The sequence below is a fragment of the Scleropages formosus genome, chromosome 21, assembly GCF_900964775.1.
Source record: "Scleropages formosus chromosome 21, fSclFor1.1, whole genome shotgun sequence".
Classification (NCBI taxonomy): domain Eukaryota; kingdom Metazoa; phylum Chordata; class Actinopteri; order Osteoglossiformes; family Osteoglossidae; genus Scleropages; species Scleropages formosus.
In genome coordinates this window covers 1,388,430-1,402,342 of record NC_041826.1, presented here as the reverse complement: position 1 = coordinate 1,402,342, position 13,913 = coordinate 1,388,430, and the positions used below count along the sequence as shown (strand labels likewise).

Sequence of the window (13,913 nt, the reverse complement as noted above, 5' to 3'; positions counted from 1 at the left end):
TGTCATTCCTGCTTCATATATCAGAGTCCTTAGTATGAAAACCCATATTCACGGGCATTACTCATCAGTCTACCCTTCTCATGGCAGTCACCCTTTTTATTGGTGAGCTCTTATAATTCCCACACTCTGGGGTTAAGTGGAGCCAACATCACATCAAGATTTGCCATAGTCCAGCACTTTTCCTTAAGGAGCAAGGACTATTATTTAAGAGCATAATGATATTTTTTGTTGGTCCTTTTTGGTGCAAAGTTGCAAGTGTTGTTTATAAAGATCTCAGTGGTCTAGATTTGGATCCCATTTAAAGTAAAATGCAAATGATCAGCCTCTGTCACAACAAAAATTATTATTCTATGTGTGTTGAAGCTAAAAACGTGCGTTCTCAAAGGTCACTGAGGGAATATTCCTCTTTTTGTGTCGGCATTTTACTTCCTGCTTTTGTCTCATTCTTAGGATGACTTCCTGTTCAGTGTGTCCATTGTCAGTGGGGTCACATGTGCCATACTGGCCGTCATCAAGTTCATGCTGGGCAAGGTACTGACCAGCAGGGCTCTCATCACAGACGGTAGGTAACTGAAGGTCAGCTAGTCAGCTGTGACCCCTTGACTGCAAAAACAGGAGTGCGTTAAGCCTAGTCAATTAGTGACAAGACTGTCTCATGGTTTATCCAATTGAGTGTGGCCTTAGATATAAAACAAGCCAATCAGTTCCATCCTTCTGTAGCAGTTCAGGCTAGTGCCAGTATTCCTATCCTTTCATACTGGTCAGTATAAAGATGTTAATAGTGGCTGCAGCATAGGCTCTCCTCTCAGGTCAGTGCTCCAGACAAGGTGTATTATCACCTCAGTCTTGGACTCATGCCTCCTATCTCATGCCTCCCGCTGTGTACAGCAATCCAATAACCTGTGGCTGCTTTTCCTGAAGCTTTTCCTTTATGTCCCCAGTGATGCACTAGTGAAGGTATCAGGGGCACTTTGTCTCCATCAGCATGTTGCCCTTTGGCTCCTTCTAAAGGGCATGGGGATGGCAGTCACCAAATTGTGCTGTACAGTCGTCCCAGGTGGTATAAATGGAAGGACTATTATTAAGGCTGTGTGTGACTAATGTGCTGACAGCTGCAAGAGGGAAAGGAAACGTACTCGTTGGGACTTCATTAAGTCTGTTAGGCACTTCACTGAAACACCCAAAGCAAAGACATGGACCCCAGCAGCAAGAGGGTTACTGATGAAATTACAGGGAATATTGATCCATTTTTCTGGAAAAAATCAATTACAGCACAATTGCAGCTGCGCTCTTCATATGAGTTGAATAAGAGTACTTTGCGCCTTTGAGTTTGTAAACACAGTGATAATGGAAAGGCACCACTGACCACCTGTAATTGCCAGGGGAGATAGACTTCTCTTACTTTTCTTTCTCCTGTCGCGCTCATTTATAGAGCCACATGGTGAAACATTCAATTTGACTTTTTTGTCTTGATTCATCTACAGCTCAATATAATAAATTTGGCAATAAAAATCAACATGCATAGTGATGCATAAAGACCAAGGTTGTAAACCAGTTGTCTGTTTCTTGCATTTTTCTATACTACATTGTCACATCTAGAGGTCACACAAACATGTATTAATCTAACACCCCTCTGTGGACCTGTGCCCAACAACCACACCTGCAGGAGATTAAGGAAGATGGGTATAAAAGCAGCTGTCTGGAAACACCTGATTATGGAGCCTCGCTGTTAGGAAGATGACGCTCACTGCACTTCCCTGCTTGTCCCTGTGCTCTTGTCTCCGATGATCTCAGCTCTTTGACCTACGGCTTCACTTCTCCGACCACGGCTTTGTGTTACTCTCCGAACAACGGTTGCAGATTGCCTTACCCTTGAGCGGCTCCTATCACACCTTTGTTTTTCCCCGACCAGGCCACAGCACTTGTAACTGAGTCCATCGAATCAGTCTCCTCAACATGACAGAAGGTTCCACCTCACCTATGTACTCAGCAGTGCTGGACTGACTACAGGATGCCATTTCCACAGAAGACACGAGGCAGAACATGCACAAACAATCCCTGCACCAAATCGCTCAGACTCCCTTGGAGCTTACACAGGTGATTCAGGAGAGGGGAATCCTCGAAGCCGTCACCGCCCCTGCATCTCACTTGGACTAGATCCTGACGACAGATACTCCATGCACACCACCACCGGCCTCTGCTTGCCAGCTCCTGATAATTATGATATTTCACCTGATAACTGCCAAGGGTTTTTAATGCAGTGCGAGATCATGTTTTCCAATTTTCTGCAGATATACTGGACAGACTGAGACTGGATCACTTACTTGCTCTCACTGCTAACTAGCCCTGCATGCCAATGGGTAACCGCTGTCTGGAAGACATGCACCAACACCACCTATAAAGACTTCAGGCAGTGGTTTGACATGGTGTTTGACCATCCGCTCTTTGCCCAAGCCGCCAGCAACCACCTGATGCGGATCCAACAAGGCAATCGGACGGTTGCTAAATACGCACTAGAATTCCGGATCCTGGCCGAGCAGAATGACTGGAATCCTGCCCCTGTCACTAGGAGCACCTCGCATTCTTTCTGATCCAGGTCCCCAACACACCGGTTATCCTTGGCTTCACCTGGTTGAACCGATATGTGCCCAGTGTTCCAGTGGAGCAGTGGAGAACTAGTGACATGGGATTCTGTGTAGCAGGAACTGTCTGTCCCTTCCCTGTCGGGCCACGTCTGTAGAGAGCCCCGACGCTTCCCAGCCAACAGTGATCCCAGGTGAGTATAAAGACCTCAGTGAAGTCTTTAGCAAAAGCCGGGCTGCAGCTCTTCCACGTTACCGGCCTTGGGACTGCTCCATTGATCTCCTATGCGGCACATCACCTCCTCAAGGTAGGGTGTATCCCCTGTCACTCCCGGAACAAAAGGCCATGCGGGACTACGTCACCGTTGCACTAGCTGCGGGCATTATCCACCTTCTACTTCCCCTGCATCTGCTGGGTTCTTTGTCAGGCAAAAGGATGGGGGCTTATGGCCCTGCATTGATTATCGAGGTCTGAACGCCATCACAATCAAATATCTGCATCCCTGGCCCTTGATCACTGCCAGTCTGGAATAGGTACATGGGACTACTGTCTTCACTAGATTAGACCTCTAAAGCGCATAATTTGATCCGGATCCGTGAAGGGGGCAAGTGGAGTGGAAGACTGCATTTAGTACCACTCCAGGCCACTATGAATATTTGGTGATGTCATTCAGGCTGTCTATTGCACCCTTAGTCTTCTAGGTGTTTGTCAACCATGTTCTTGGTGATCTGGTCAACAACACGGTGCTGGTCTACTTGGATGACATCCTCATCTACTCCAGAACCCGGCTGCAACATGTGCAGCTGGTAAGGGCAGTGTAATGACAATTGCTGCGAAAAAACCTCTTGGTGGGGGAGAAATATTTATTCCACCAGTCACAGGTGTCATTCCTGGGCTTTACTCTGAGCGAAGAGGGAGTAGCTATGGACCCTGAGAAGATTCGAGCCATCATGGAATGGTCTCACCCAAGAAAAGTGAAGGCTCTACAGCACTTCCTGGGCTTTGCTAGCTTTTACAGGTGCTTCATCAGGGGATTCAGATCGATAGACACCCCCCTTACAGTCCTCTCCTCAGGTAAGGGGGCCTGGTTGACCTGGACTGATAAAGCCCAATATGCCTTCCAAGAATTGAAGGAAAAGTTCACAGGACACCCATTCTTAAACATCCAGATCCCACCTTGCCCTTCGTTGTGGAGGCTGATGTGTCCAAGGTTGGGGTGGTTGCCGTGATGTCCCAGTGACAAAGCAATCCTCCCAAACTGTGCCCCTGTGCCTATTTTTTGCAGAAGCTGTCCCCAGCTGAGTGGAACTATGACATTAGGAACTGGGAGTTGTTATCCATCAAACTTGCATTGGAAGAGTGGTATCACTGGCTAGAGGGGGTTGCTCACTCATTTCTGGTTCTAACAAACCACCGCAACCTGGAGTATCTCCAGACAGCCTAGCGCTTGAACCTTCTCTAAGCCTGATGGGCCTTGCTTTTTACCTGGATTCAGTTTACGGTGTTATACCAACCAGGCTCCAAAAATACCAAGGTGGAAGCACTTTCACACCTCTGTGAGAACAAACCCCCAACCAAGACCCCAGAACCCATCCTGCCCAAGAAAAAGCATACATGCCAGTAAGCATATGATCTTCACTATTACAATAGGCTCACGACTCCCCAACCTCAGGGCATCCAGGCCATCGCAGGACGCTCTCCCTCCTCCAGGGGTTGTTTTGGTGGCCTTCCATGCAAACTGACGTCCAAGACTATGTGGAGGCCTGCACCACATGTTCATAAGCTAAAGTCCCAAATCTCAAGCTCGCAGGGTTGCTGGAACACCTATTTGTGCCTTTTGCCCCTGTTGACCAGATGGCCGTGGACTTCTTGGTGGACCTTCCCCCTCTGAGGGTAAAACCACAATCCTGACTATTGTCAACAGGTTCTCCAAGGCCTGTTGCCTAATTCCTCTGCATAGGCTACCTACAGCCCTGGAAACAGCGGAGGCCCTGTTCCAGCAGGTCTTTCGTCTGTACGGCCTGCCAGAGGACATCGTATCAGACCTGTGGGCCCCAGTTCACCTTGAGGGTTTGGAATACCTTCTGGGACAAGTTGGAGGTGTTTGTAAGCTTCACCTCATGGTACTACCCCCAGGGAAATGGATAGGTGGAATGGCTACAGCAAGACATAAGCCAGTTTCTCCGCAGTTATTGCTCCCTCAAACATCAATGGGCCTGGTATCTGCCCTGGGCCAAATATGCTGAAAATGCCTTAATCCACTCATCTATAGGTGTTTCCCCTTTCCAGTGTGTTCTAAGATATTAGCCCATGCTATTCCCTTGGAACTACGGCCCCAGCAATATGCCTGCAGTCGACAACTGGCACCAGGAAAGTGGGGAGGTGTGGCGAGCTGTCTGGGACCACCTTCAGTACAAACATCAGGTGGACCGGCACAGACTCTCCTTTCTTCCCCCATAGAGGGTATGGCTCTCCTCCAGTGACCTGAAGCTCCACCTCCCATCCAGAAAGCTCAGTCCCTGGTTCATCAGGCCCTATAAGGTTCTCTGCAGAGTCACCCCAGTAATGTACATACTTCAGTTGCCTCCACACTTGCGCATACACCCAACCTTCCATGTGTCCCTGCTCAAGCCTTTTGGGACCATCATCCTCCAGACCCCCAACAACACCGAACCACCTCTACCAGTGCAGGTGGTGGGGTCCCTAGCTTACACGGTACAGGCACTTCTCGACTCTAGGTGACGGTGTGGGGGCCTGCAGTATCTGGTAGATTGGGAGGGCTATGGGCCAGAGGAGCAGTGTTGGGTGATGGTGCGGGACACTCTGGGTCCTGCTCTCATCATGGATTTCCATAGGGGATGTCCTCCCGGCCATTGTAGGGTGGCACCTGCCGCCCGTGAAGGGGGCTATTGTCATGCCCCCGACTGCGTGCCCAACAACCACACCAGGAGGAGATTAAGGAAGACAGGTATAAAAGCAGCAGCCTGGAAACAACTGATTGCGGAACCTCACAATTTGGAAGACACAAGTCACTATTCGCATCACGACCTGCCTCCCTTGTTTGCTCCTCGTTCTCTCCTCCCCGTTCCTTTCCGCTCCTCTCTCCTCCTCGCCTCTTCCCTCCTTGTCCCTGTGGCCTTATCTCGGGTGATCATCGGCTCTTTGACCCATGGCATTCCGTCGTCGACCACGGCTTTGTGTTACTCTCTGAACAACATTTTCAGATTGCCTGATCCTCGGCCGGCCCCAACCACGCCTTCGTCTTTCCCCGACTGGACCACAGGACTTTCAGTTGAGTCTGTTGAATCAGTCTCCCCAACATGACAGTGCCACAATCTGCCAGGTGCCTTGGACACATACCTCTGGTGATTAGTGTCATCAGTGCTCATGAGGGACATAACACTTTTATGGAAACTAAGGCGTTAGTTTGTGTTCTCTGATATTGTTAACTCCACTGTGGCAAAACACTGTCATGGTTACTGTGTGACATGGCAGAAATGCTAGGTACTCTATACTTATACAAAAAAACCCTTTTTTGTGAAATTATCTAATTTAATTCTGCAAATCACGACAGCATCTTTGTTTTGAAAAAGGAAATATTTCTCCTTTGCTTAGCCAAAGAAGCACTTTAATTCTGTCTCAACTTGTCGCTTGAATGAAGACCAGTGCACAACACTTACATAGTTTAGTTTATGTAAAGTTTTGTTTTACAAAGACATTTTCTTTGTTTTTGTACAAATAAGACGACACCAAAACAAACTGTTGCAAGTATGAATTGTTCAGCAACCAACACACTGGATTTGTCAAATCTTTTTGTTCTTGATGTTAGCGGCTACACAACTGCAGTACTTTCAGGCCCGGTTCTGAACATCTGATGGCCCAAAGCAACATCAAACTTGGGACCCTCCAAGGAATGGACAATTTTCATTAACTTTGATCAAAAAAGCTTTTAATAAGCAGTGAGTTAAGTGCAATATTAATGAGTAAATAACAATTGAGGAAAAAATTGTAATAAAATAAATAGCTATAATTTAAAATACGGGGGCCTGCTTGGTGGCTTTAAGGCTTTATACTGCTTATAGCAAGTGATAGCCCTGAGTATTTGCATTACCTGAAAGATGGGGAAATTGTTCTTACCGTCCCCATAGCACATATTATTCATATAATCTGCACTAGCTGTCCCTAACAACTTCATCTTTGCTGGTTGTCTGTAGCATTCAACTCCTTGGTGGGTGGGGTGATGGGCTTTTCCATCCTCATCAACGCTGAGGTTTTCAAACACCACCCAACAGTGTGGTACCTGGATGGGACAACAGGGATCCTCATTGGTCTCATCATCCTTGCCTATGGAGTGAAGTAAGTGCTCCTGCCTTAAAAGGCCTGAATGCACTGACAGATGTTGGTAGAGTGGGCAGGTCCCTGAAGTTTCACTGTGTACATTTCATTGGATTGGGTTTCATTGGATTGGGTTCCTTCATGTGCTCTTAAAGCACAGGTTGTCATTATGACCTTTGAGCCCAAGTGGTAAACACAAGGTTCCATCTCTCACTCTTTATCCTGGAATGTATCCAGATGGTGTCCTCAATCTGTGAAACACTGCAGCATATCACAAGTGTGTTATTTCACCTTTTTCCACTCACTGTTACAGGCTGCTGATCGATATGGTCCCCCGGGTGAGACAGACCAGAAACTACGAGAGGTTTGAGTGAGAGAGATTTAGGTGGGTGAAACAGCAGCAGGAGTTGGGTCTCCCTCTTTTCCCTACCCTTTGCAGACCTCCTACCAGAAAGACTCAGAGACCTTCAGATACTGGTGGGATTTCAGTTCAAAGCAAGCATCCCATTACTACAGCATCCCTGTATGTTCTTTATCTCACTACCTTGTGTGCCCATTAATCATAAACTGCTCCAAAAGCAAGAACGGAATTCTTACCTCTGCATCATGACATGATGAACATAAGGCATGCTGGGGTCTAGTTTCTGGCAAAACAGCAACAGTGTTGAAATCTAAATGCAGCTACTCTTTGATGGATATAGAGCCCATTCTATGATATTTAGCTACGGGACAAGTTGTCCTAGATTGGCACAAAAGCATCTGGAAAACTCAATTCTGTTTTCTATCTGTAATTTTGTTTTCTTGCATTCCATCTTAATGGATATTTATTGACTTTCTCTATATGGCTCTAATCCTTTCTTTGGTCTAAGTTTCCTCCAGGTCTTGGAATGGATGAAGGTTTTGTATATCATGGCAATTGTGTGAACTGGACAGTGGTGTGTAATGGGAGAGCACAGTATTTAGCGTATTTTTGTATTTTTGTATTTTTGCTGATGCTGGTGTCTAGAGAGGCGACTATGATTTAGATTGGAGAGCAGGGCAGCCTGGTTATGTTTATAGTCTGGGGTCTGCTGCATAGAGGCAGTACAGTGGTACAGCACAAAGTCCTATTGCACAAGGCATATTACTGTAGCTGAATAAAACACAAACATCTCTTTAACATCACTTGTGAGCTTGCTCAACCAATAGTCCTGGAGGACCGAGTCTATCTGATTCAACTTATTGATGTCACTGAATCCATTTTTACCCTCAGTAGTGCAAAGAGTGCTGGAGGCCGTAATTGATTTGGTCCAGTAGGACCAACATAGGCCTGCAAGAACATTCCTAGTGTAGAATTTAGCCTTGAAGGAGAACATGTGGAAAGCCATAATTTTAGAGCACAGCACACTACTATAACTATAGGATTTATAATCTGAAAATAAAAAAATTCCTAATACGGGTATAATGTCGGCAGAAATTTAGCTTTCTGAAAATTCGCTATATTTTTTGCATTCTAGTTTCCAGTGTGAACTGTAACTGGCAAGCTGTTTTTGGCATCTCTGTTTCTTTGGTTCTGTTGTATTCATTCTCTTATATCCTTCCTTGGCTGCAGAGTGAGTGAAAATAACAATACTGTGACGCCTTCACACAAAGAAAAAAAAACGGAATATCTGTCGACAGTGATTCGTGACGTACCGAATACTTACAGTATATGAATTATAAGTAATGAAAACACACAGAACAGTGTTTTTGTCATCCATGGAAGCACATTAAAATGTAATTTACTTGGAGAGTCTCATATATATTTTATTCATTCCTTACACTACACGTCAGCAATTCTATGAATGTGCCTCTGATATACCATCAAGATATACTTGAGGCAGTACTGTGACCAAAAAATGATTCAGGAAACAAATGAGGCAGTAGCTATAGTTTAAATGCACTGAGAAGGGAACATGATTTGGCTGCCATTAGCTATTGTTATATCCTTGTGAAAGGTACACAGATTTAATTGCTTCAGCCATATTTGCATTGAATGGAATGGGCAAAGCTGTCACTGTAAAAAAAAGTCTAATCAAAGACAACAGAATAAGAAACACTCCTTAATGTGTGTAGGAAGTCTCTACAAGATCTTAGTGCTGCCAATATATTTGTGTTGTATACCTCTGTTGCACAAAGCATCTACAGAGTTGTCATTGAAATGGGTTCCAGTTGTTGTGCCACTTTAGGGGTCCATCTAGTTCACAAAAATATGTTTTATAAAATGTTCTAACTATAAGTAACCTTAGATGTCAGTATGAAATTCAGAACCTCTCATAGGAAACCAACATGAAACCTGAGCCATTTGTATAAATGTTTGTATGTCTTTTGCTTTGCCTTTTTTACTTCAGGTGTACGTTAAATGGTGAGGTAACTGTGGATGAAGCTATAATGTTCAGTAGGTGTCAGTGAGAACATTTCCTTGTGCTTTTCAAAGGCAAAGAACAGCTCACTTTCAGAATGTATACAACATTTCCTGGTTTACTAACTTGATACCAGCACTGTTTGTAGATTTTGTATACTTGGAATATATAAATGAAGACATAGACTGTATTTACATTGCTTACATAGCTCTTTCTTTGTGTAGAAGCTTGTGAAGTCAAAGCATTTTCAGTGTCACAGTGGGCCTGCTGAGACTCTTTCAAACTGGCAGATCTTCTGAGTACTCTTCTTTTCTAAATGGTAGAATATTTATGAACTCTTCCTTTCCATAAGGTAGATCATTTACAGACTCCTTTCTTTTTAAGCAATTTGATAATTTATGGACTCTTCCTTTCAATGTGGTAGGTCATTTATGGCCTCTTCCTTTACAAGTGGCACATCATTTTCAATTCCTCCTGTTCAAGCCCTTGAACGTTTGTGCAATGAAGTCAGCATTGCTGGTACCGCAGCGCAAATGTGTTCTTTTTCTATAAAGAGCTGTTGACAGCTGATTTTTCCAACTCGTTTTCTGTCCAGCCCAAACACATACAGCCCTTGTTTTAAATAGTCCCCCTCACTGTTCTATCACTAATGTCTTTGCAAAATGACAGCACAATATAACACAAACCAACAGCAAACTTTTACAGCAACATTATACACATTAATTTTACAGTCCCACTAGTCCTTTTTTATATTCCAGCCCAAAAAGTACAAAACAGATTGAATTAATAAAACATATGAGTTGAAATGGAATTAATGAATTGAAGCACAATCTTAGGCCTGAAATGTACATGAATGAGAAGTCCAACCCAAGTGGCATGAATTTTAGTTGGAATATTAATGGACTGAGACAGAAGTTGCCTCGTGTACAGAAAAAATACTGAAGATATTTTACAGCATACAACATCAACTTTTGATTGAAAATGTTTTTTTTTTTAAAGATGAATATAAAACATCTACAAATTATTTGGATAGTAACATTTATGCACATCTATGGAACAAGCTGCTGTTATCCATGTTTGGAACTGAAAAAAGTAGGTCATGGCCTAACATATGCGCATGCACACACAGATAGACAGACAGACACACAGGCACAGCATTATATGCCAGAAAACAGTTATAGCTGAAATGTCTAACCTCTACCAATACAGAAAATTTGTATCTGTAGGTTAGTATTTTACAAGCTTGGCAGGAGGAGTTAGGTGACCCTGTCATGGCCTTAGAGCAGCTTTGCATTGCCATACTTTTAAAGTGGTCTTTGGAGCTGTTCGCACAGGCCCCCACACTATCCTCCACACAGTCACACCAGTAAGCACATATGCAATATGTGGACCATTAATCCCTGTTCATGTTGGAGTGTGGAATTTTATGTTTGACTGTAAATATTTTAATGGTACTGCTGGTGACATATACACACTATATATTTAAACAAAGCACTCCTGTGAGAGTGACACTTCATCGTCACAGAATAACAAGTTTATTGAAAAATAAAATTTGTCCCACATATTCATCAGAATGGATTGGAAACAAGTCGTTTTTTTCTTGTGTCATACTGCTTTAAACACAGCAATAAAACCAACTGACCTCTTCTAGCACTTCCATAACTGGCCTCAGACCACATAAAACACTAAATTTTTTTCCCCAAAGACATTTTGACAGCTGTTAAAGTTCAACAAATGCAATTTTATAATAAATTAAATTCACTGACAAATAAGGATGCTTAATACCCAGCTGATTACTTTCTAGCAGTCTGTTAAAATATCCCAAGGAAAAAAGACATTCTCTCTTTTATGAATTGTACTACAAATGGTCTTCTAATAGAATTCTTTCTGTTGTGTATAGCATTATGAATTTTTACTGTTTGGCCATAAAACATGAAACAAACAAACAAAAACAATAAGGTAACTAAGCCAGACTGGCTGAAATGAGGAGTAAAACACTCTAACTGTCCAGCAGAAAGCGTATACAACGGCACAGACAGCCTGCTGAAAACCAGGAGTCTAAGGTATCTCTGCTATTCATTTTTTACCCATGACTGATATCTTGTCTGAAAGAAGCAGCAGTTGACATTGTGAATGGGGTTCCTGGGCAGCTGTTTGGACAGATTTGCTAACCAGCGAAAGGCACATAATGTACTTGGAAACAGTAGGTTGGCTGCAGGTTGCTCACCTATTTACAAACATCCAACCCAAATTCTCATTGCATCAAAAGTTAGAAGGGAAAACCAAATCCAACATTACTGGTAAAATACAACCTTTATACATAATTTTGTAAATGAAATAACTCATCCAACTGCAAATTAAGCAAAAAAATTAGGCTGTTGCTGGCATTTAGAGTAAAACAAACTGCGACCCAAACAATGCTGGCATGGCAGGCATTGTGATGACAGTAGATGGTTTCATACCTCAGTGAAGTTACATACCATGGTAAAAAAAGGAATTATGATTAGGTTGAGAAACTGCCACATACTGCAGTGTGTGTGTGTGTGTGTGTGTGTGTGTACTTAAGACTTTTTCCCAGGTAAAAATCATAAAAAACAGACCTCTCATTGCAGTTTAAGAGTAGCTGAACAAAATGACTCCCAAGGTCATATTTTAAAAGGCCAGCACACTTAAAACATTATGATAAATAATATCTTTTTTTTTTTAAATAAAAGTCGTCTTTGTATATGAAAAAAACAAACAAGCAAAATAGGTTTTCTTTGAGAAAAATTTACCAGTGACAAAGCTCTGCATAACAAATAAAATTTAAAAGAATTTAAAACCCCATATGAATAACATATAGTGTCATGTCTTCTCAGTCAGCTAATATGTTAGTGCATCTTCTCCAAATTTAACTGTTCGTACGAGCAAGCAAAAGCAGGGCCGTAAAGATTCAGTGATTTGGTAACTCACTGTAAATGATCATTGACTACATGTAGGCATGTAACAGTCCACCCTGAACAGACAGAAAAAATACAGAAATTGCATGTAAAACACCTGTCTGCTCAAATATGGACTTCCCTTGTGTTTCCAATGTTTTTTCAGTTTTAGTTTTAAACTTATTTGCCCTGACGCACAGTAAACTGACAAATTTCAACTTCGCATCTTTTGAGACATAAAAAAATATCCAGTGGAAAAATACAGTAGCAATAATAAAACAATGCTGATGACTGATGCCCATAGTTCTCACATGCATATGGAATAAAATCCCAGGATACAGTGGTTTTTTTCACCCATAGTTATAGCAGTTAGTCATATAGCACCTATGCGCTGGACAGGGAGCCTGAGGAAAGACAATTACAGGTATGTCTCTTCACCCAAAGCTGCGCTGCAACATACGCATTTGGGCTTAAATAAAAATCTAGCAATTAGCATTAAAATCACGGCACCAAATAAAAGAATTTCAGACATGGAACAATTAATGCACTTGCACTCATCATCTGCAGTGAAGAATGTGGTGTGGTGGAGGGGGGTCTTCATAACAGGGATGATCAGTCAGCTTCTCCTCCTAGGAGACCTGATTGCACATCTAAAATGGTCATAATTTCATAGACCTCTGGGGACAGACAGACCCCGATGGACTTCTAGTTTGGTGAGTGGTCCTTCTGTGCAGCAAAGTGCATCCAAATCCACACAATGTAGTCTGGACCAAGTTACTCCAGAGAGCACCAGTGAACCCAGGTTCAAGTCCCCCATGCATCTCATTTAAGCATACCAGGCTGATACAGGTCTATTTTCAGCCCGGTCTCATTTACATCACGCTACATCGGTCTGTTAATGCTCCTCTGCTCCACAGCTGGCTGCAGGGGTCTGACCCGGCAACGTTTTGTGTCTTCCGACATGCTTGCTTCAGAAACGCAAACGTTTCACGCTCAGCTGTGCAAGTAAGGAACACAAGGAGACGCGATGGTCATACCCAGCCATCTCTTTGGGGTACGCAAGCTGAGCCGCAGGGGTTCTCTGTGCTGGCCTGCTCAGAGACCTTGCCGCAGAAGGAGCACTAGAGACACTAGAGGCAGTCCCTGCAAAGCGCCACCTGACCCTTCATGTAGTCCCGACAGGGGCAGATGCGCTTCAGGGAGGGGTGGGCACCAGCACAGCTGAAGAGCAACAAGTCAGCCTGGAAGATGCAATGGTGGCGGGCCTCGCTGTAAGCAGGCACCGTTGTGTCGCTGGATGACTCCACACTGTGGCAGTCCACACCGTACCTGCAAGGGCCACAACTCAGCTGAACACTCCCACCGAATACATCCAGCATTCAGACTATGCCTATACATCGCACATTTCATCACCATCATCATTATCATGGTCTGACAAGCACTGCGCTTCCTCTACACTGCCTTCGTTCACCATTATTATATGAAGTTCTGCCAATTATGTAGTTGTTCATGAGCGTGTTATTGTCTGCAAAAATGTATTCATCAACCGAATATGGGGGGGCAAACATTTTTCAGGAGGGCAAGATTTCCTTGCTACACCCCTTTTAGTAGTATATATCTATCTGTTCCTTTAATGGTCTTCAGTCTTAATTTGTTCTGTTTTCAGCAGCTTTCAACTGTAGAAGTTTAAATTTGT

The 13,913-nt window shown here is 43.6% G+C and overlaps 2 protein-coding genes across 3 annotated transcripts in view; one reads left to right on the top strand and one right to left on the bottom strand.

Moving 5' to 3' along the window:
- The window catches only part of LOC108941966 (transmembrane protein 163-like), a 91,812-nt gene that overhangs the window by 77,612 nt on the left and 287 nt on the right, over window positions 1-13,913 (top strand). Inside the window, exons 6-8 of one of the 2 annotated variants that reach the window (XM_018764930.2) lie at window positions 451-562; window positions 6,798-6,939; window positions 7,232-7,303. In XM_018764930.2, the coding sequence (XP_018620446.1) occupies window positions 451-562; window positions 6,798-6,939; window positions 7,232-7,292 (315 nt within the window). In that variant the 3' untranslated portion in view covers window positions 7,293-7,303. Of the gene's footprint in view, window positions 1-450; window positions 563-6,797; window positions 6,940-7,231; window positions 10,215-13,913 lie in introns of those variants that run through there. The other variant, XM_018764929.2, reaches the window with a different exon arrangement.
- LOC108941965 (alpha-1,6-mannosylglycoprotein 6-beta-N-acetylglucosaminyltransferase A-like) overlaps window positions 10,215-13,913 on the bottom strand; it is a 190,305-nt gene continuing 186,606 nt past the window's right edge. The window contains exon 17 of the mRNA XM_018764927.2: window positions 10,215-13,546. Coding sequence (XP_018620443.2) covers window positions 13,348-13,546 — 199 coding nt within the window. The 3' untranslated portion in view covers window positions 10,215-13,347. The remainder of the gene's footprint in view (window positions 13,547-13,913) is intronic.